This window comes from Lagenorhynchus albirostris, chromosome 16 (assembly GCF_949774975.1).
Source record: "Lagenorhynchus albirostris chromosome 16, mLagAlb1.1, whole genome shotgun sequence".
Classification (NCBI taxonomy): domain Eukaryota; kingdom Metazoa; phylum Chordata; class Mammalia; order Artiodactyla; family Delphinidae; genus Lagenorhynchus; species Lagenorhynchus albirostris.
This window is the reverse complement of record NC_083110.1, coordinates 58,471,303-58,494,324: the sequence shown is the minus strand read 5'-3', so window position 1 is coordinate 58,494,324 and position 23,022 is coordinate 58,471,303. Positions and strand designations below refer to the sequence as shown.

The 23,022-nt window shown below is 43.6% G+C and overlaps 1 protein-coding gene across 8 annotated transcripts in view; it reads right to left on the bottom strand.

Annotated features, from left to right (window-relative positions):
* The window catches only part of WBP1L (WW domain binding protein 1 like), a 59,128-nt gene extending 41,229 nt beyond the window's left edge, over window positions 1–17,899 (bottom strand). The window contains exons 1-6 of one of the 8 annotated variants that reach the window (XM_060127192.1): window positions 17,728–17,899; window positions 11,092–11,188; window positions 10,671–10,891; window positions 10,526–10,577; window positions 9,401–9,468; window positions 5,032–5,093 (exon numbers count right to left, since the gene is read on the bottom strand). In XM_060127192.1, coding sequence (XP_059983175.1) covers window positions 5,032–5,093; window positions 9,401–9,468; window positions 10,526–10,577; window positions 10,671–10,725 — 237 coding nt within the window. In that variant the 5' untranslated portion in view covers window positions 10,726–10,891; window positions 11,092–11,188; window positions 17,728–17,899. Of the gene's footprint in view, window positions 1–5,031; window positions 5,094–6,403; window positions 6,449–9,400; window positions 9,469–9,700; window positions 9,735–10,525; window positions 10,578–10,670; window positions 10,892–11,091; window positions 11,189–17,727 lie in introns of those variants that run through there. The other 7 variants (XM_060127197.1, XM_060127191.1, XM_060127194.1 and 4 more) reach the window with 7 other exon arrangements.
* Window positions 17,900–23,022: the final 5,123 nt, after the last annotated feature.

Here is a 23,022-nt window from a genome sequence, read left to right as displayed (position 1 = left end):
ACATTTAATTGCCCTAGAGTTGACTCAAAAAACACAGAAATGAATACTAACCCAAACCCCAAACCAATGGGAGCGCCACAATCAAAGTCAAACCAAGATATCGTCACGTCATGAATGCCAGGCTTGGCATCAATAAAAGGATCCTGAAGTAATTATTTTGGGGAATGCCATAGGAAGAATTCCAAGCCCAGAACAAAGATTTGCAGAACCTTGCCAAGTAGAAATGTTAAGGACTGCTCAGCTGCCAGAAACCAAGAACACTAGATTATCTGTGTCCTGGGGCTGGACAAAGGCAGACATGTAGCAAGCCTGCCGAGGTAAGAAAACACACCTCTCCTGGGCTCCGAGCAGAACAAGGAGTTCTACAAGTCACAGGGCTTGTTTCTTCTACAAGGCATCCATGAAAACCTGTGGATGCTCTCCTGCTATTGTACTGAGTCTTCCCAGAAGTTGTCTGGGCAAACAGCCCTCAATTGCAATCACTTGCTAAATGTCAAATGATACATTTCAGAGAGGGAGGATCTTAACCTACGCTGATATCTCATATTTTACAGATGAAAAACATGAGCTTCAGTGACGTTAGGTAATCATTCAAGGACACTCAGCTAGTAAGCAGTGGAGCCAGCATTACAACCAGGTGTGTGGGGCTCCAGAATGGCTTGAACACGCATGGAGACAGTATTTTGATATTATACCCGTCACCTCCCCCTCTTCTGTGACATGACAGTCACAGTCGCATCCAGCCACCCAGGATATACCATGGAGATGAGAAGGATGCAACACTGGATGAACTGGTCTGGCCCTGGAGGACTGATTTATTCGATTACACAGTTAGAGAGAAAAGACAGCAGACACAGAGACAAACGTAGGCACCCTACAACAAATGGGAGGGGAGGAGTAGAGGCAGTAAATGCACAAAGGGCTTGAAGAAAGGAAGCTATTGAGGGATAAAATGGCCAAAGAAAGTTTTACCAAGAGATGGCTAACTAAAAATCATGTAGGGTTTGCAGGGAGAAGGTGAACACATTAAGCAGGACCAAGCATGACTGAAAGCATGGAAACAAGGGCACACGGGGCATCTGAGAAAGGCAGACGATGGGCAAAGATCAGCTGGAGGTACAATGCATACATGTGTGTATTTACTGAGTACCTGTAACCAGCATACCTTTTCTTTCTGATGACTACTACTAAAATATGATAAATCTTGAAGTTGACTTTGTGGGGGGGATGTGGGAGGTGGAGAGAAGACATCCATGGCAATGGTACAGCCTTAGCCTTTTAAAAAGAGAGAAAAATCCTGGTGGCGCAGTGGTTAAGAATCCGCCTGCCAATGCAGGGAACACGGGTTCGAGCCCTGGTACGGAAGATCTCACAGGCCGCTGACCAACTAAGCCCGTGTGCCACAACTACCAAGCCCGCGCTCTGGAGCCCGCGAGCCACAACTAGGTGCCCACGCACCGCAACTACTGAAGCTTACGTGCCTAGAGCCCGTGCTCCACAACAAGAGAAGCCACCACAGTGAGAAGCCCTCGCACTGCAGCAAAGAGTAGCCCCCGCTCGCTGCAACTAGAGAAAGCCCGTGCGCAGCAGTGAAGACCCAACACAGCCAAAAATAAATAAAATAAAATACATATATAGAAATAGCTCATAAACAATCACAACAAATAAACTTTAAAAAACTTTTTAAAATAAAAAGAGAGAAAAATCAAAGTAGCGGAAGCTGAAACCAGTTTACAACAGCTTCCTAAGGCTTCTGCCTCTTGTTTCTCTGCCCCCTAACAAGAAAATCCTTTACTGCTGACAATCAATCACCCCTCTGATATTTATCACCTTCGTGGATAAACATTTACTGCCCTCTCTGGAGAGTCCAGGGGTCTCCGAAACTCACCACTGACAGGGGGCTGTCACTGATGGTTAGTGTGCTGTTGCTGGATCGGCAACTTCAGCTTTACCAAGTACAACAGCAGCCTTGTTTGTTTTTATACCAAAATGCTAGGTTCATTTTTCCTGCCCTGAAAACAGTTCACCAAACTGTCAAGTAGCCAAGAATTACATGAAAATCAGCAAGCTACAACTCAGGGCTGTCCCCAGAAACATTTCATGTCTCCTCACAAATTGCTCTCTAAACCAAAGATCGGAATAAGAAAAAAAGGGGGGGGGGACCTAGGTCACACCAACTACATGATACACTCTCACATGTAACTTGGAAAGAGAATTCCATTTAGGAAAATTAGTCTTCAAGGTCCCCACTAAATCTGATTTCATCTTTCACTTATATTTAAATTTAGGGCAGGGTAGAGAGAGACTCCACTTTTGGTGCAATGGTGGTAGGCCCAAGGAAAGGGCTAACATCATGGTCATTTTATTAAAGGTACCTCAACTCTAAGTCCCTGGAAGCAGCTCCGGGCCCCCTGGATGCAAAGCCATAAGAGCAAGTGTGCACACTCTCCAGCGAGAGATCATCTTGGTTGTGATTTTATAGGAAAATCCACTCTTTTTTTTTTAACATCTTTATTGGAGTATAATTGCTTTACAATGGTTAGTTTCTGCTTTATAACGAAGTGAATCAGCTATACATATACATATATCCCCATATCTCCTCCCTCTTGCATCTCCCTCCCACCCTCCCTATCCCACCCCTCTAGGTGGTCACAAAACACGGAGCTGATCTCCCTGTGCTATGCGGCTGCTTCCCACTAGCTATCTATTTTACATTTGGTAGTACCACTACCTTTTTCACGTGCTCATAAATTCAGCAAAGTTATTTATTCTCAGGCCTATCTCCTCTTCTATAGTATAAGCAACTTAAGGGCAAGATGGGTAACTCTCATTTCTGGGTCCCTCACAATACCAAGTAATGCCTCACACAAAGCAGGCCCTCAAGAAAAACTGGTTACATGGATGAAGAGAACTGATGACTAAAGAGAATATGGTAAAAATGAAGCTAATGCACCTAAATCCCCAAACATTTGGGCAGGTGACTTTTTCTGGTCACAGAAACCTGAAAAACAGCTAAGAGATAAGGAGTGCACCTGGATGGTACTCTGAGCTCAGGAGGCTTGATGAAGGGATTGCGAAACCCTCTGGCTATCTAATTTCTCAGCTGAGGAATTTAAAGCACTTAAGCCATCTCAAAAGCAAAACTGCCTTCCTCAAGGCAGAGCTGGGATGTGATCTAACGCCCCCATGACAGTTTTTCCTTTATGGGGAATGGGATGAAGCGGCTTCTGGTTTTGCCTCCCGTTCACCAGAAACTCCATTAGCAACACCTGGAAGTCACCTTTTTTGCTTAAAGGATTGTGAAACTTAATAAGCCCTAGTTGGGGGCTTCCCTGGTGGCACAGAGGTTGAGAGTCCGCCTGCCGATGCAGGGGACAAGGGTTCGTGCCCCGGTCTGGGAAGATCCCACATGCCGCGGAGCGGCTGGGCCCATGAGCCATGGCCGCTGAGCCTGCGTGTCCGGAGCCTGTGCTCCGCAACGGGAGAGGCCACAACAGTGAGAGGCCCGCATACCACAAAAAAAAAAAAAAAAAAAAGGCCTAGTTGGAAACACAGCTCCTGGCACTAGGCCTTCCCTCAGTTCCTGGATCTTATGTATATCAAATACCACCTCCTCCTTCCTTAGGCTGTTCGGTAACCAAATCTACTCCAGGTCTAAGATTTCATGGTCAAAAATACCAGCGGAAAACTTTATGAAAACTTATCCCTCCCATAACCTGTAGGGAGTGGTGAAACTTCTGGAACATGCATGTCCACACCCCAAGTAAAATGATGACTGAAGGTGGTGAAATTGGAGAGGGAATCACACCAGATGCAGGGATGCTGGACCTTCCGTCACATTACACCCAACCACGGGCCACACCTGAACCCTGGATTCCCAGGCCGCAGAGAGTGAGGCAACACAGGATGACAGCAGTTTCAAAAACACCTTGACCCGGAGTCCAAATCGTGAAGAAAGCACTACAGCAACGCAGAAGTGGGCAGGAAGACCCTACTCTATAAGTAGAAAACTTAGGGGGAAAACGCTGGAAGGGCCTTTGAGAAAGCATCCCCCGTCACAGCAAGAAGTCAGCACAAGTCACTGTCCCTCCCTGAAAAGAAGTAGCAGGTGCCAATATCTTATATTTTATATCCAACATTCCAAAGTCCACTTTTCTCAAGATGCACGTTCTTGGCAAGATGTGCTCAGTATTATTGAGAATTACATTTTTTTTTTCGGCCACACCATGCAGCTTGTGGGATCTTAGTTCTCCGACCAGGGATTGAATCCAGGCCCTCGAAAGTAGGAGCACAGGGTCCTAACCACTGGACTACCAGGGAATTCCCAGTGTTATAGAAAAGGTGGCACTAACCAATGAGAGACACAATAAAGCATCATCCTTGCAGAGATCTCAGGTTTATAAACTACTTTCATATCCCTTTTCATTGTTCCTCATATCAGCTGGTGATAGGGCCAGGCAGTTACCATCCCCACTTGCCGGGCAGTACACTGGTCTGGAGTGTGAGTTGACCTAGGACTAGACCTAGGGTTTCTGACTGAAGAGGCAGAGGTCTTCCCATGGAACCCCAGTAATTGACTGCCTAGGGGCAGATTTTCCTTTAAGCTAGACTCTTTCAGGGCTCTGGCACTCTACCATGCTACCACCTATTCTCATGACCCCGGGCCAATTACTTCACCTCTCTGAGCCTTCAGTACTTTTATCAGCATCACCCAGAGACCGCTCCGAGGCAGCCATTTCTGCGATAAGAGGCTCACATGGTTAAAGAAGTTTACCGACCCTTTTGGAGATTCACGATGCCTGTGTTTTACGGTTAAGCCTCTGAAGGGTCCCACAATTAAGAAGCCTGTTCAACCCTAAATCTCCTACATTTCGAACAGCACGGCCTCTCTTACCAAACATCTGTTCATAGCATCATTATCTCTACGGTGTCTTTCTTTGCCTCCAAATTCTATGTTCCACCTCTCCCTCAGCAGCATTGCTCATTAGCCATGAGACACCCCCCCACCCCCACCCCCCGCCAATACTGTACCTTGAGGGTGGGCATGGTCAGCCAGACACGGGATGGGGACACCCAGCCTAGGCCCTGGAGAGCTGAAAGAGAAGATACGCAAACAGGGTCTCCTCATTTTCCTAGGTTTCTCTGAACATTTGTGCAATCTCAGATAAGAACAGGATTTTTCCAAAAATTCTCCCTACACTAGAAATTGAGGGCAAAAGTCATAAGTTAATCTTTCACTTTATATACTGGGAAGAGGTTGGAAATGGGTATGTGTCCAAAAAAAAAAAAAGTTTTGAGAGGGAAAAAGGGGGGGAGCGGGCTGCTATGATTAAAGCTTCACCACTAGATCTGTTCAAGTAAAAAAGAAAAAGCTGTGGTTGGAAGAGCACTTTTGATACTCATAGGATTGAAGCGTGTCACTGGGGAGTAACTTTTTTAAAGTAGTGTGACACAGGGTTAATTACTCACGAAAACTGAAGAACTATCATAATTAGCTGAATTTTCTAATAGTATTTTTACCCCTAGATCCAAATTAAATTCTCACACACAAGATCCTCTCCTGTAACATTAAGGAATTATTGTCAATTTTTTAGGGTGTGATATGGGAGGGTGGTTATGTTCGGGACCATAGTCCTTTTATCTTTTAGAGATTCAAACAGAACTATTTATGGTTGAGATGATATGAAGTCTGAAATCTGCTTCAAAATAATTTCACTGGGGATAAATGGAAGTGAAAGTGGATACAGTATAGATAAAACAAGACTGGCCAAGACACTAAATCGCTGAGGTTGGGAGATGGGTACATGCTGGTTCATTATACCATTCTCTTTTTTTTGGTAAATGTTTAAAATACTCCATAATAAAAAAAAAAATTAAAGGATTCTATTCTGAATAATGTCCATTTTTGACCCTAAATAATATTAAGTTTTACAGAGCCCTTAAAACAAATAGGGAACACCAAAAGCTCAAGCAACAAAAGAAAAACACAGATAAACTGGAATTCATCAAAATTAAAAACAGTTGTACTTCAAAGGACACCATCAAGAAAGTGAAAAAAAAGACAGATTGGGAGGAAATATTTGCAAATCATTTATCTGATAAGGGATTCATATACGTCTCTTAACTGTGAGACTCTTCCGAGGCTTAACCGTAAAGCATGTGCGTCATGAATCTCCACGAGAAATGGTAGACTTCTGGGACCACGAGGGCCTCTTCCTCTTACAGCAGAAAGGCTGCCTCGGACCCGTCTCTGGGAGATGCTGATAGAAGTAATGAAAGCTCAGAGAGGTAAAGTAATTGGTCCAGGGTCATGAGAAGAGATGTTAGCATGGCTAGGTCTAGAGTGCCAGAGCTCTGACAAAGTCTAGTTTAAAGGAAAACCTCCCCTTGGACAGTCACTCACTGGGATTCCGTGGGAAGACCACTGTCCTGTCAGTCAGATAAGGGCCTTTAAAACAAACAAAGGATTGAATAGGCATTTCTCCAAAGAATATATACAAATGGCCAGTAAGAACACAAAAAGGGGACTCCCCTGGCAGTCCAGTGGTTAAGACTCTGAGCTTCCAATGCAGGGGGCAGGGGTTCAATCCCTGGTCGGGGAACTAAGATCCTACGTGCCGCATGGCATGGCCAATAAAACCAAAAAACAAACAAACAAACCAAAAAAAAAAAAAACCCACCAAAAACAAACAAAAAAAGAACACAAAAAGATGTTCAACATTACTAGTTATTAGGGAAATACAAATCAAAACCACAGTGGGATACTACTTCACACCCACTAGGATGGTTATGATTTTTAAAAAGACAGTATTGACGAGGATGTGGAGAAACTGAAACCCTCATACATTGCTAGCGGAGATATATAATGGTGCAGCCACTATGGAAAACATAGTGTTTTCTGGCAGTTCCTCAAAAGTTAAACATAGAGTGACGATATGACCCAGCAATTCTACTTCTAAGTGTATACTCATGAGAATGAAAACATATGTCCACTCAAAAACTGTATATTCATGTTCAAAGCAGCATTATTCATAATAGCCCCAAAGTGAAAAAAGCCCAAATATCCATCAATTGAGGACTAAATGTGTTACAACCAGACAGAGGAATATTTATCGGCCATAAAAAGGAATGACATAGTGATACATGTTACAACATGGATGAACTTTGAAAATACTATGCTAAGTGAAAGAAGGCACTCACAAAATAGCACATGGTATATGATTCCATTTACATGAAATGTCCATAATGGACAGAGACAGAAAGCAGATTATTGGTTGCCAGCGACTTGGGGGATGGGGCAGGGAGAGGGGGAATGACTGCTGATATAGCATTTCTTTTGGGGGTGATGAAAACATTCTGAAATTACCTAGTGGTGAGGTGGTCCAAACCTGTGAATACACTAAAACCCACTAAATTGTATACTCTAAAAGAGTGAATTTTATGGTATGTGAATTATCTCTCAATAAAGCTGTATTACAAAAAAGAAAAAAAAAAGCCTCAGAAACCATCCTCACCTCAGAACAGGAAGTACCAAATGGAGGTTGGGGACAGGTGTCAAGAAGCCCGAGGGAGTCCCTCAGCTCGGTACAGTCCACTGTGTGCTGAGAGCAGACAGATCTGCGTGTGGCAGCACTGTGGTCAGAATGAACGACTAACCACAACCCCCGACTCTTTTCCTCACTCAAGAGGCTGCAGTGGTGCGTGTATCAGAAAAATAGCATATATCCTAACTTACCTGCTCTAAGAATAAATAATTTCATATCTTATTATTAGAAAATAGTTGTTGAAAAAACACCTCTCATCTGATCACCAAGGCTGATGATATGGAAAGTGATTCACGTGCATTTTGGACAAGGAGTGAACCAAAATATATTCTTAAATTCCTCCACTGAAAACAAACCTTGGGTCAGTAAGGGAAGAGGGAAGTCTTAAAGTTCCCCAGAGCTAAAATAATTAATAACAACAACAACAACAAAGGCTAACATTTGCCAAGTAATTACTATGTGGCAGGCACTGCTCTAAGTGCTTTACAAGTATTAATTCAGTTAACCCTCACAATAACCCTACAGGCTAGGCGCTATTAACCCATTTTACAGATGAGGATACTGAGTTAACTAACTAGTCCAAGGTTATATGGAGGCAGTCTGGCTCCAGAGTCTGTACTCTCAGCAATGCCACTTCCAGGCGTCTCTTCTGGGATGGCCACCACGGAGGGGTGGTAGGTCGGGCATGAAATTAGACTTGTGTACCACACAGCAATTGGCCAACAGCTCCAGGCCACCTGCTTGACATCTTCCAGGGACCACAAACCACTTCCTTCAGCACATGGGCAGGCATTTCTACCCTCCTCTGGCTAGAGGCTCACTGCCCTTGTGTGAATCCTACTCCATAGCAAAGGGAGCAACCAGTTTGCAGACAGGGAGACTGGAAGCTAAGCCAATTAGAGACCTATAGGCTTTTGAGAAAGTAAACTGAAATGTTCCCCAGGTGCCCATGTTAAGAGTCAGAAGGCACATCTCCAAGGATATACAGAGGGTGCAGGTGAAGAAATGATGTTCACATGTGTGTGGGGAAGTGAGGCCTTGCATGCGCTACTGATGGGAATGTGAACTGATAAAGCCATTTTGGGGAGCAACTTGGCACTATTGGCCCCAAATTCCAAATGTACATACCCTATAATCCCATAGTCCCCAGTTCCACTTCTAGGAACCTAGCAAACTGCAGAAAGAAATAAGTGCAACAATGTTCACTGCTGCACAGCTTGAAATGGCAATACCTTGGACACAATGTATGTTCATTTATGGAGGGGTAGTCAAATAAATCATGGTCTAAAGTAATTACAGGCATTAAAAAAAATCAGAGGCATATATGCGATATGAAAAGAAGTCTACAATATATTAAGGTTTTAAAAAAGGTGCATGTTGTTAAAGTACTACATATAAATTATCCCATTTTTGCTTTAAAAACAAATAAAGAACCCTACCCATACCAACAACTTTATGTATTTTATATGTGTGTGGATGTAAGTTTATACATAGGAGTTATATTACTATATCTATAAATTTGCAGCATAAGCAGAAAAACCAAAAATACACAACAAACCACAAACTTTCACTTTTTCCTCTAAGTATTTTTGTATTTCTCTATTATTTACCATTGTTATGAGCGTGTGTTATTTTTGTGTAATTAAAAACTGATGTGAAAAGGTAAAAGGTACCTCAAAGCCCAAAGAAAGGCAGCAATCGCGTCTAAGAAAGGGATTGGAGAGACAGCCAGATTGGTCCTTATGAGAAATCAGGCCGGTGCAGGTGTTCCACTCCCAGCTCCCACCCACAGCAACAGCAGCAAGGGGATTTGCATAATTAAAGACAAGGGACTCAAGAAAAAAAGAAAGAAGTACACAGGATGAACTTCTCACACTGTTCGACTCTATATTCAAGTCCCAAAGAGCTACCGTGCTCCAACATCCTAGTGTAGAAAGACAAATATTAACTTTCTCTCCCAAATAAACCACAAAAGTGTAAATCTGATCAATAAACTAAGCTATGGTGTTTTTCATTGTGTCTGTGTTTGGTTGGGTTTTGATACGATTGGAGTGAAACTGCCAGGTGGAATTTTAGATGAGGAAGATTAATTTTTAAACGGCGAACAAAAAGCAGTATGTACAATTTTGAAAAATATGATTATTTTCTCCACGCACCGCATTTTCTCCATGCACCGCACGTGTCTCTGATCTGCAAGAATGTGTAACAAAACAGTGTTACAATGTAAGATCTGTCTTGCTCCATATTTAAAAATCAAAACAGAAATGTTTTGATAACTTCACTCTAGGATCCACCTTTCCAAACCACAAATATTCTTGTAACGTCTTACATTCACTCTCATCTCTTCCAAAACAAGTTAAATTCTTTAAAACACCTAAGATGGTGAATCAAAACTGAGCCGTGGCTCTATGAGGGTGATGACGGCACCAGGAACAGAAGATACACAGCTCATCTGCTTTCCCACAGAAAAAAGTATGGAAAGATGAAAACCAAAAGTAAATAAATCCAGCTATGGGAATGTAGCTGAGTAAGCAAAAGTATCCCCCAAACCCCAAAAACCCCATCCAGGCAAGACTGACAAGTCTGAGAGGATGACCTATTTTAATTCCCACACTGGGAAAGCCCAGAATTGTATCAACAAGCTGCAGAATTCAATAGAATGAGACTTGTTTCCCTTTTCTTTACCTCCCATGTTGCAATGTTCTGGATTTATTTGTATTTCTTTGTTTGTGGTTTCCACATTTGCATGTGGGTTTTTGGCCAGACTTTGCTCCACCTAGTGGAACTTCAAAGGATGGGCCAAAAGGGAGGTGCCCACTGGCAGACCTCAGCCTGTTGTATGAAGCTGAGTGGACAGGTCACCAAGACCCGCTGTCGCCGTTCCCTGTCACCCAGTGGCTGCTCTGTCTGTGTGGTTATAGTGGGGTCGGTGGCCCCAGCAGGGCCCACAGTTGGGGTGGTAGGGCAAGGAATGAACCCACCTGGTCATTGCTCCACCTGGTCCTGATGGTCCCTCAAACGTCAGTCCAGCAACTTAAGGCAAGAAAGAAAGAGGCCCTCAGGTGTACGGATGGCCAGGCATTCAAAAGGCTGTTGGAATTCTGAATCCAAAGCCATCTAACTTACCCACAGCACCCACAGAGTAGCCAGCTTGTGCCCAGCACCCACAGATGAGGGACATCCTGGACCTGGAAGAGAGGGCTCTCCTCCAGACACAGCTCTGGTAAAGTCCAGGACCATCAGCTTCCCTCGTGGCGACCTGGGAACATCTAACGGTTTCTGCAGGCTGAGCGTGCGTGAGAACAAACTAACATTCGTGAGGCCGAAAATGAGAGGAGAGCCAAGATCTGGAATGAGGAAAGGAAAAAGTTCTAAGAACATGACTCAGTTCAGATTGGTGGTGGGACCATGGAGGACACAGAAAAGAAAGTGACTGGCCCTCAGGCTTCCACTGGGATGAAGACAAACGTTCTTAAAGTGAAACCACAAAGGCAGACCAAAGTGAGAGGAAAGAAGGTTTAAGATGGGGTGACTTAGGGAGGCTCACCTGCTTACTGAACCACAGACTAAAAAAATGTGCTTTTGTCAAAACAGTTGATGTTGGCTGACGATGATGAGCTGACTGGTAACACATGTCAGCAAATCTGAGAGACATCAGGATTCAGGACACTAAAGCTTTAAACTGTCCCACCTGAAATTTGTCATCAGAGCTTATTTCACACACATCTTTTCATAGGAAGGCTGACCTCAAATCCCACGATACTGGTCAGGAGCTGGTAAGGGGATAGCAAGTACCACACAAGGGTTTCTCCACCTTGGCGCTACTGACATTTTGGGGAGGACAATTCTTTGTTGTGGGGGACTACCCTGAGGACATTTAGCAGCACCCCTGGCCTTCATACAACAGATGCCAGTAGTGCTCCTGAGTTACGACAATCAAAAATGTTTCCAGACACTGACAAATGTCCTCAGGCAGGGGCAAAATTGTCTCCAATTGAGAACGACTATTCTACATAGGTTCACCATGAAGAGTTACCTACATAGGTAAAGGATCACAGGGACAAACCTAAACTCAGATATAGAACAGCATCAAGGAAGTCACTTCCAAACTCCCCAAATCTCAGTTTCTGAACCTAGTTTGAGAGTTGACACTAACTTACCAACCACAATGCACTCTTGAGGATCACCAATAAGAATAGCAGTGATAAGTATTATTATATTTAATAACCATGAAGTATATTCCAAAAGCTTTACATATATATCTTTTCAGGTCCCAACAAACCTATAAAGTACGTGCTACTTTTATTTATTTATTTATTTATTTATTTATTTAGGCTGCGTTGGGTCTTCATTGCTGCGTTCAGGCTTTCTCTAGTTGCGGCGAGTGGGGGCTACTCTTTGTTGTGGCGCATCAGGCTTCTCTAGGCGGTGGCTTCTCTTGCTGCGGAGCATGGGTTCTAGGTGTGCGGGCTTCAGTATTTGTGGCATGTGGGCTCTGTAGTTGTGGCTCGTGGGCTCTAGAGCACTGGCTCAGTAGTTGCGGTGCACAGGCTCAGTTGCTCCGCGGCATGTGGGATCTTCCCAGACCAGGGCTCGAACCCATGTCCCCTGCATTGGCAGGTGGATTCTTAACCACTGCACCACCAGGGAAGTCCCTAAAGTATGTGCTATTATTATTCCCATTTTATAGATGAGGAAACTGAGGCACAAAGAGGTTAAAGTAACTTGCTCAAGGATAGTAAGTGGAAGAATCAAGTTTGGAACTCAGGTAATCTGCCCCCAGAGCCCATGACCTCACCACTACATTAGACTATATTCCACCTCCACACTGGAAAACTGTTAGATCTACATTGTCTAACAGGTAGTCAGTAGTCACATATAGCTATTTACTTTAAATTAAAAACTGAATATCATACCACTTTGGAAAACAGTCTGGCAGTTCCTCAAAAGGTTACACATAGAGTTATCATATGACCCAGCAATTCCACCATTAGGTATATATCCAAGAGAAATAAAAACATATATGTGTACACAAAAACTTGTACACACATGTCCATAGCAGCATTATTCACAATAGCCCAAAAGGGAACACAGCTCAAATGTCCATCAACTGATGAATGGATAAATAAAATGTGGTACATTCATGCAACTGAATATTAACCGGCCATAAAAAGGAATGAAATACTGATACATGTGATGATACACAAATACATCAACATGGAAGAATCTTGAAAACATTATGCTAAGTGAAAGAAGCCAGTTACAAAGGACCACATGGTGTATGATTCCATTTATACAGAATGTCCAGAATGGGCAAATCCAAAGAGACAGAAAGTAGATTAGTGATTGTAGGGGCTGGGGGAGGAGGGGGTGTAATGGGGAAGGGCTGCTAATGGCTATGGGGTTTCTTTGTGGGGTGATGAAAATGTTCTAAAATCAGATAGTGGTGATGGTCACACAACCCTCTGACTCACTAAAAAAACATTTTCTGTACACTTTAAGAGGATGAATCTTTTGGCATGTGAATTATAACTCAATAAAGGTGATACAAAAAATTAAATGCCATTAAAAATTCAGTTCCAGGACTTCCCTGGTGATCCAGTGGTTAAGAATCCGCCTTCCAATGCAGGGGATGTGGGTTCAATCCCTGGTTGGGGAACTAAGATCCCACATGCCAAGGGGCTACTACTGAGCCCATGCACCACAACTAGAGAGAAGCCCACGTGCAGCAAGGAAGAGCCCAGCACCGCAACAAATGATCCTGCATGTTGCAATAAGACCTGACGCAGCCAAAAATTAATTAATTAATTAATTAATTAAAAATTCGGTTCCTTAGTTATCCTAGCCACATTTCAAGGACTCAATAGCCACATGTGGCTACGTGGCTACAAAATGGACAGCACAGATATAGATGATTTCCAACATCACAGAAAGTTCTACTGTCAGCAGAATTTCGACAAATGGATAAAAGCCCTCCTTATCGTCTAATTGCAGCTCACCTTTCAAGTCTCAAGCTATTCTCACAGTCCTCTGCACACCCACAGGCAAAGCTTCCACCACAGACTATGTGCCACTTCTAAAAGCTCCATTTTCACTCTTTCATGCCGGAATAAACTTTCCCCCTTCCTAGTCCACAGACATCCTACCTATCCTTATCAACCTTGAAAGCCCTGTCCAAATGCCTCTCCCTCTATGAAACCTTCCCTAAATCCCCACCTTCCCCCAGCCCTAGCCGTTGTTCCCACCATCCTTTGCTTGCACTTCCATTACAGCGCTGATCCCTCCAGATTACATATCAGTGGATATTATCTGTCTTTCCCACAGGATTATTAGCTCCTTGAGGACAGGGATTCTGCTACTTGTTTGAGGGTTCCCAGTGCCTAGGAATAATAATAGCCTGCTGCAAAGAATGAACATTTTGGTAAACGTTTGTTGGATTCTACTCAAAGGATTTACAGCAACTCATGGTGTTAACTTTAGACAATTGCTCACTTTGGTGTATAAAACAGACTAAGAAAGTGAAAGAAAGAGGGTAAGAATCTGAAAGTCTCATATCCCACTATTCTACAAGGAATAAGGGTGGTCACACTGAAATGCCATATTTAGGAAAGAAGAGTGGAGCAGGGCTTCTGGACTGAAAACTGGGGCAATGGAGGAGAGTAAAGGTGGGGCGGAAGGGGTATACTATTGGAGGGTGTGAGGGGAAGAAAAAATATCATGAACCAGGGCCCCCTTCCAACTCAAAGTTTTAAGCATGGAAGAGGAAGGGCAAGGACTGCATCTCTACAGATCTGTGCCCAGCCCATCGGCTGGATCACTTTATTGAAAAAGACATTTCTCCTAAAACTTTACTTTAAATACTACAGTCAGATTTTTCTGTTGAATCTAACCAACAAGAGAAAGAAAGAAACTCCGCATATCCCATCATAATTTAACTGGAAGAGACAAATGCCAAGGCCTTACTGTTTGGAGACTCTATTGCTTTTTTATTCTCTATGGATTCAAGGAATCACATCTGAGTTGCAATGACCCATAGGAGAATTAAGTCTAAGTTCCTAATCACAGAATGGAGTTAAACTGATGAAATTATTTGGGTCAGGATGGCAAGAAAACTGTTCTAGTGCAGAGCTGGAACCAGGGAAAGCAAGCTGCCTAATATCATATATTTGATATTAAATGCATGTGTAAAAAAAAGATTGTATTATGAAAAAGAATATATGTATATACATACATATATACATATATATAAAACTGAATCACTTTGCTGTACACCAGAAATTAACACATTGTAAATTAACTATACTTTAATTAAAAAAAAAAAAGACTGGGCTTCCCTGGTGGCGCAGTGGTTGAGAGTCCGCCTGCCGATGCAGGGGACACGGGTTCGTGCCCAGGTCCGGGAAGATCCCACATGCCGCGGAGCGGATGGGTCCGTGAGCCATGGCCGCTGAGCCTGCGCATCCAGAGCCTGTGCTCTGCAACGGGAGAGGCCACAACAGTGAGAGGCCCATGTACCCAACAGTGAGAGGCCCATGTACCACAAAAAAAAAAAAAAAAAAAAAAAAAGACTGTACTTGATAGAGACATTTCAAGGGAAAAAAATGCAGTGAGGTACCCATACAATTTTCAATACAGACGGAGTACAGAGAGTCCTCCTCAATTGGGAGCTAGCTAGAAGCCACTTGTTGAAATACGGACAGTGAGTACCTGAAGTACATCCTAAGCCAAAATGGTCTCTAAATTTTTTTCCTTCACTGATTTCTGCAAGCCAAAAATCAACAAAAACAAAACAAAATCTAAATTGACTAAATTGTGGCGGATTCAGAGTTAATAATTATAGAGTAACTTCCATTCCAAAGGTTAAAATTCAAAACACAATTCTCACTATAGATACTGAGACTCGGCTGGAGAAAGAGACAGGCTATGAGATGGGGTTAGGAGTGTTAGGGGGAAGGGGGTTAGAAGGAGAGAGCCTACTCATTTTAAAAACTTTCCCTTCTCTGCAGGAACTGTAACCACATAATAGCTGCTGGCCAGTGCTAGCATCCATTCAAATGGACCAAAGTACAAAAGCCACCCTGTCCCCCAAGTAAGTATCGGAAGTGCCAGAGAAATGATAACAAAACGGTCTGTGATCCACAAGCTGCAATTAGGGCATGACACTGAAGATCCCCACCCAAACCTTCTCTCCACGTCCCAGGCTTCCATGACCTGGGAAGGAACCTCCACTTTCCATCCTTCCTGCTAAAGAAATGGATCTGGTTCCCACCACTGCTCTCCAATGGGGAGATGTAGTCCACAGGCCCAGGGCACCCACCTCAAAAGGCTCCAAAGCCTGCACCATTCCTAAATCAACCCCCTAGCAATGTTAATTACTGGTTATTGGAAACAGCCTTTAAAGATACTTACAGAAAGGTGCAGGTGCAAAGGAAAAGCAACAGTTTGTTCTATATTTTATTCTCTCAACATCTATATCTTAGCTTTGTAAATTTTCTAATAAAGGAAATTTATTTCTCTTGCCACTTCATGATTTTAACTGAGAAAACAAAGAACCTCAACAAAGCCTAAAACAGAAGAGCCCCAGCCCTAGAAAAAGGAATGTACTGGGACAGAAAATGAGCTCTATTCCTTTCACATGTTATTTCCAATAAACATAAATATATTCTTTGGGAAAAGCAGATGATACGTCCACAGATAAATGAATAAACAAATTATGGAACACAACGGAGTATTATTCAGCCATAAAAAGGAATGAATTACATGCTACAACATGGATAAACCTTGAGAACATTATGCTAAGGGAGAGACACCAGATACAAAAGGTTAAAAAACAAAAAAAAAGCCAGATACAAAAGGTATTGTAAGATTCCATTTATATGAAATATCCTCAATAGATAAATCCATAGACATGTAAAGCAGACTGGTGGTTGCCAAGGGCTGGGGGAAGGGGGAACAGGGAGGAACTGCTTGTACAGGGTTTTCTCCCCAGGTGATAAAATGTTTTGGAACTAGACAGAGGCAGTGGTTGCTCAATATTGCGAATGCACTAAACACCACTGAATTGTTCACTTTAAAATGGTTAAACGGTTTTAAACAGTTTATATAAAGTTCATCTCACCTGAAAAATTAATGTTTTAAATAGAGGATACTAATGGGCATAACATGATGCTCATAAACTCCTAGGAAAAAAGATAAGGCTTTTTGCTGGCATTCTGCTTCTACTCTTGACCACAACACAAAGTTCAAGTGCTAAGCTGTATAAAGTCTGCCATCTTGCTCTGTGTGTGTCTGTATATGCCCTTCTGAAAAGACACTGAAGGGAACAGAAACTGAAGAAAACAGAATGGTAAAGCCTTGCCAAATGCAAGGAAGGGAAGGAGGGGTGATTCCCCCCTACTGCACCCCACCCAACCTGGCGCCAGGAGTAACGCTCCCATTTGGGTTTCGAAATGCCAGCGGCGCTAAAATCAGCACAAGCCACTTAGCAAGAAAAGCTGGGGTGCTCCATTTGTTGCCCGTATTGGCATCAGCACGACCCTTTGCTCAAAACCCGCAGCTGGCCCAGATCAGCATCAGTGACCGGCTCCCCAGGCCAGCCAACCTGATAGTAAGAGCTTGTTACAGCTCAAGTGTGCCCTGCTGCTGAGCGGTCCCAGTCTACTTCATCTCACTTGCCTTCCAAGAGTCCTGCCTCCAACACCAGTAAAAATGGGGCCAAGAGGCCCCTACAACTTTCCCAGGTCCAGCTTGAAATAGATATCCTCTCAGCCAGCCCCTCCTCCCTCTCAAGCCCGCTCAATCACCCACGTACCCCTACCCGCACAGACATACACGCGGCATCGCTGCTTTGGAGACCTGCTCCACTGGAGGACACGAATGCACCCCACATGATCCCGCTTGCGCCACTATCCAGTCACAGTCATGCCAGCCCACCTGACCTAACTGCCGTCTCAAAGGCCCCTCACTCTCTTGGCACCATGCCTCTGCCACCTCCGTGACACCAAAACCGTCACAGGTGTCCCTCAGCTAAACACCGACGCCCCCTTAGACCCTGTCCACTCCAGGCATGGGTGCCCCTCTCGGGACCCCGCAACTCTTGGCAACAACATTCCTTCAGCCCCCTCCAGCCAGGCCTCGACGCCCCCCAGGCCCCAGCCTGGCCCGGACACCCCCTCCCCCTTACCTGCGGGGGTTCAGCCCTGGCTGACAGGGGGCTGGGCAGCGCCTGGAGGAGCAGGAGCGCCATGCCACCCAGGAGCCTTCTCCTCTCCATCCCCCTCCTGCTCCTGCTCCTCCGCCACGGCGCCGCCACCTCCCTCCTCCTCCTCCCTCTCCTCCTCTTCCCTCTTCTTCCTTCTTCCCTTCTTTTCCTGTTTCACTCTCCCCTCCCGCTTCCGGCTCCGCTCCACCCCGCCCCAGCCCAAACGCCCTCCCAGACACTTGGATGGTTCTCCAATTCCAGCGCGTCATTGGCCCTTGCCCTTCGTCCATTGGTCAAGAAAGATGTCGATCAAATAGAAGTCCCGCCCCCTCGCGAAGACGGAAAACTGGAGAACTCCAGCCAATGGAAAGTAGGAGGAACCCGGGCCATCTTGAGTGCTACGAGGCGGCGTAAATGCGTCCCGCTGCGCAGAGAGTGGCGGAAGCAGCTCTGATCAGGGGCGGGGCCATCCAAGACGTGTGTTGAAAAGTCTAATTCTGGTGCCACCATCTTGAATGTGGCGGAAGTACTAGATTTCCACAGTTTAGCAAAGAAAAGGAAAGCGGTATGGTAATTCCAAAGGGTGTTGGAAAATAAGTTACTTTTGTAAAGTAACCTGGCACTCTTAAAAAAGACAACTGCAGAGACTTCCCTGGTGGTCCAGTGGTTAAGACTCCACGCTGCCAATGCAGGGGCCCCGGTTTGATCCCTGGTCAGGGACCTAGGATCCCACGTCCTGTGTGGGTGGCACTGCCAAAAAGTAAAAAGTAAAAACAAAAAAGACAACTGCAATCTAAAAAGCTTTTGATGTCTTTTGTCTTTAAGCACAGCCCCAGTACCAGAGTCCCTCTCAAACTGCTCAGGCAGTATCTTCGGTCACTTTGAATTCCTATGAGATAGTATCTTTACCTGAAGCACAGTGCTTTGTCACCCCAAGTTCGAGGGATGAAATTCTACTGACTCTTCCTCAGAAATAGCTCTGAAATCCACCCCCACTGCTTCAATCCATGTTCTCATTTTCTGGCTAAATACAAACGGTCTCCCTGCTGTCCTGCCAGTTGCTAATTCTTCCCTCTTGAATTTCTCTCACATGTCACAGCAGGGGTGTTCTACCACCTAAAACCAAATATTATCGTCTCAGGGCTTCCCCTCTCAAAATACTTCAACTACCTACAGGATTTATTGTCCAAACTTATCAATATGGTGGTCCTTTCTGCGTCCTCGTCCCTGCGTATTTTTTTTCACACCTGCATACTTCTTTATCTCACCTACTGCCACTACATTTCCCACACATTCTGCTCACACCCAACAGTTAAGAGATCCCCAATGAACTGTGCTATACAATACATTTAACTTCGTTTACACATTACGCATACAGTTTCCCGTTTAAAATTCCTAGTTCTCATCCCCTGGTTTCTTCTTCTGAATTCACATAACACTTATCACACAGTGTATCTAATCTACAATTTCTGCCTGCCTGACCCCTCCGACTAAATTTTTAGCTTTTTGTATGGCACACCAGGTCTTATTCATTTTTTAAACAAATCCCTACACCCTGTACATGGCCCAACCGTGAGCTCAATCAATATTGGGAAAATAAACGAACAGATGAAGAACTGCTGCAGAAAAGCCAGCTGCCTGTAGCTGCCAATTTCCCCTCAAAAACCCGCCAAAGCATTTTAGAGCCGAGCCCAGTCTAGCCCATAGCTGAACCCAAAGGAAGTTTGTTCTTGGCTTAAATGGTGGCAAAGTGGGAAACAGGTAAGAGTGAAAAAAATCGGTTCTGTCTCTGTCTTGATCCTGCTTTCCCAAGTGCTGCACAGGGTGACAAGTACTTTTGCCAGTCTTAAATGTCTTAGAATTTCATCCATTCCACAATCAAGCTCCCTAGGGGAGAATAAAAGATTGAGTATTAGGCAGGGGCCACATTATTTTCTTAGCACAGGGTCTCAATCCCGGCCTCAAGGAGTTGTAAGTCCTCTATATAAAAGCCAGGTATCACAGATAGCCAAAAAGCACATGAAAAGATGCTCAACATCATTAATTATTAGAGAAATGCAAATCAAAACTACAATGAGGGATCACCTCAGACCGGTCAGAATGGCCATCATCAAAAAATCTACAAACTACGGCTTCCCTGGTGTCGCAGTGGTTGAGAGTCCGCCTGCCGATACAGGGGACACGGGTTCGTGCCCCGGTCCGGGAAGATCCCACATGCCGCAGAGCGGCTGGGCCCGTGAGCCATGGCCATCCGGAGCCTGTGCTCCGCAACGGGAGAGGCCACGACAGTGAGAGGCCCGCGTACCGCAAAAAAAAAAAAAAATCTACAAACTATAAATGCTGGAGAGGGTGTGGAGAAAAGGGAACCCTCCTACACTGTTGGTGGGAATGTAAATTGGTACAGTCACTATGGAGAACAGTAGCGAGGTTCCTTAGAAAACTAAAAATAGAACTACCATATGACCCAGCAATCCCACTACTGGGCACATACCCAAAGAAAACCATAATTTGAAAAGATACATGCACCCCAGTGTTCACTGCAGCACTATTTACGATAGCCAGGACATGGAAGCAACCTAAATGTCCATCAACAGAGGAATGCATAAAGAAGACGCGATATATATATAATGGAATATTACTCAGCCATGAAAAAGAACAAAACAATGCCATTTGCAGAAACATGGATAGACCTAGAGATTGTCATACTGAGTGAAGTCAGATATGGAAAGACAAATACCATATGACATAAAAATTTAATACCCATTAATGGAAGGCAACATAATCCAAATAGCCTTCAAGTTAACATACATAATGTCAAGCAGACAGTAAAAAATTACTAGATATGTACAGAAGCAGGAAAATATTATAATCAGGAAAAATTAGTTAACATAACTGACACCAAGATTATTTAGATAAATAAATAGCTACGAATAACTTTGTCAGCTATTGAAAGTATATATGAATCTTGAAGGACAAGACAGATATAATAAGAAAACATCTGAGGAATCTCAGCAGAGAAAGGAAAACTAAAACAACCAAAAAAATCATTAGAAGTTCTGGAACTGAAAGTACAATAGCTGATATAAAAGAAAAAAAAAGTTCTGATGGGTTTAACACAAGAATGAAAATAGGAAAAAAAAAAGTTAATGAATTTGAAGGTAGATTATTTAAATTGATTTACTTTGAAGAACAGAAAGAAAAAATAAAAAGATTGAAGAACTTTACTATACCTCAGTGACTTTTGGGACAAAAACTAGGAAAAGAACCCTCACCAGAAACCACATTTGCTAGAACCTTTATTATGGACTTATAGCACATGAGAAAATACATGTCTCTTGTTCAAGCCACTCAAAAAAAAAAAAAATACCATATGACATCGCTTATATGTGGAATCTAAAAAAAAGAGTACAAATGAACAGAAGGGTACAAAACAGAAGTCAAGTCACAGATGTAGAAAATAAACTTATGGTTACCAGGGGATAAGGGGTGGGGAGGGATAAATTGGGAGATTGGGATTGACGTGTACACACTACTATATATAAAATAGATAACTAATAAGAACCTACTGTATAGTACAGGGAACTCTACTCAATACTCTGTAATGGCCTATATGGGAAAAGAACCTAAAAAAAGAGTGGATATATGTATATCTAAAACTGATTCACTTTGCCGTACATCTGAAACTAATGCAACACTGTAAATCAACTATACTCCAAAAAAAAAAAAAAAAAAAAAGCCAGGTATCATCATCATTAGGAAACACCAATGGTTTCAATTTGGAAAACAGAAGGGAATTTTGTCCTGACTTCCTTTACTCCCTTTACCCGAGGGCTTGAACTGAGCTACTGGACAGGACAAACACTACACCCTGCTCAGTCTGGATTAGCACTTCTCACACCAAGGCATTTTAGTCACCCTAATCACTTCTTTCCACATCCCGCAGGAGCCAAATCAAAGAAAGCAGAGAGGTCTTACAAGATAGAGCTGAGATGCGGTTTGAGTGAACTATTTTTAATCTGCCTCTGAACTGCAATCACTATCTACTCCAGACTTTTCCAAAAGGGTAATTGTCTATAAAGAGAGGAGGAATGCCAGGAGGTTTAAGGAGCTGGGACAGAAAGGAGACGATTGTGGATTCTTGAGAGAACATCAGTTCAGAATTGCTTCCAAGCTCCGGCTAGCTCTGGTAATGTTTTTCCTATTTGCCTTTGGAAATGAGCAAAGCTTAAGGCAGATCTCCTGTCCTAAGGAAGCCAGCTCCGAGACACAGACTTTTCTGCTCAGACATCAGCCAAAATTAAATTGTACACGTTACAGAATAGATGAACTTTGAAAATATTATGCTAAGTGAAAAAGGTCAGACATCGAAGGCCACATACTGTGTGATTCCATCTACATGAAATGTCCAGAATAGGTAAATCCATAGAGACAGAAGATAAATTAGGGGCTGCAAGGGGCTGGGGGATGAGGGTAATGAGTGACTACTAAGGAGTACAGAGTTTCTTTCAGGGGTAATGAAAATATTCTGGAATTAGGGAGTAATGACAGCTGCACAACATCGTGAGCATGCTAAGAAACACTGAACTGTACGCTTTAAAAGGATGAATTTTATGTCACGTGAATTATATTTTAATTTTTTTAAATGGGGGGAAATCAAATTGCAGCCGGTACCCTGGCCTCAGGGAGGAGGCCCTTTCCCTTTAGAGCAGTGGTCCTTCAAAGGGGTCCCCAGACTGACAGAATCAGCATCACTGGGGAACTACCAGAAATACAAATTCACCGGCTCCATCCCAGACCCACATAATTAGAAATTCTAGGAATGAGGCCCTATAATCCATGTTTTGAGAAGCCCTCCAGGCGAACCTCATATATGTTCTTAAGGACCATTACTCCAGAGTAGGGGAAACTCTTTGTGTAAAGGGCCAGACAGTAAATATTTCAGGCTCTGCATGCCACATACACAGGGTCTCACATATTCTTTTTCTTTTTCACAACTTCTAAAAAATGTAAAGGCCATTCTTAGTTCCCAAACACACAAAAACAGATACCAGGCAGATTTGGACCCTTGAGCCGTGGTTTGCCAACTCCCTGCCCCCCCTCCCCTGGAGCAACACACTCCCACATTGGGAGATCTCTGGAGCCTCAAGCAAAGACAGGTGGATTTTTCCTCCATAATAAGGGAGATGCACAGTGGCCTCGGGGCACCAGACAGGTTCCCCTTATAGTTGTGATACCCTCCTCCACGCCAAGGCCAAAGTAAAACCAGATCCTGCTTTC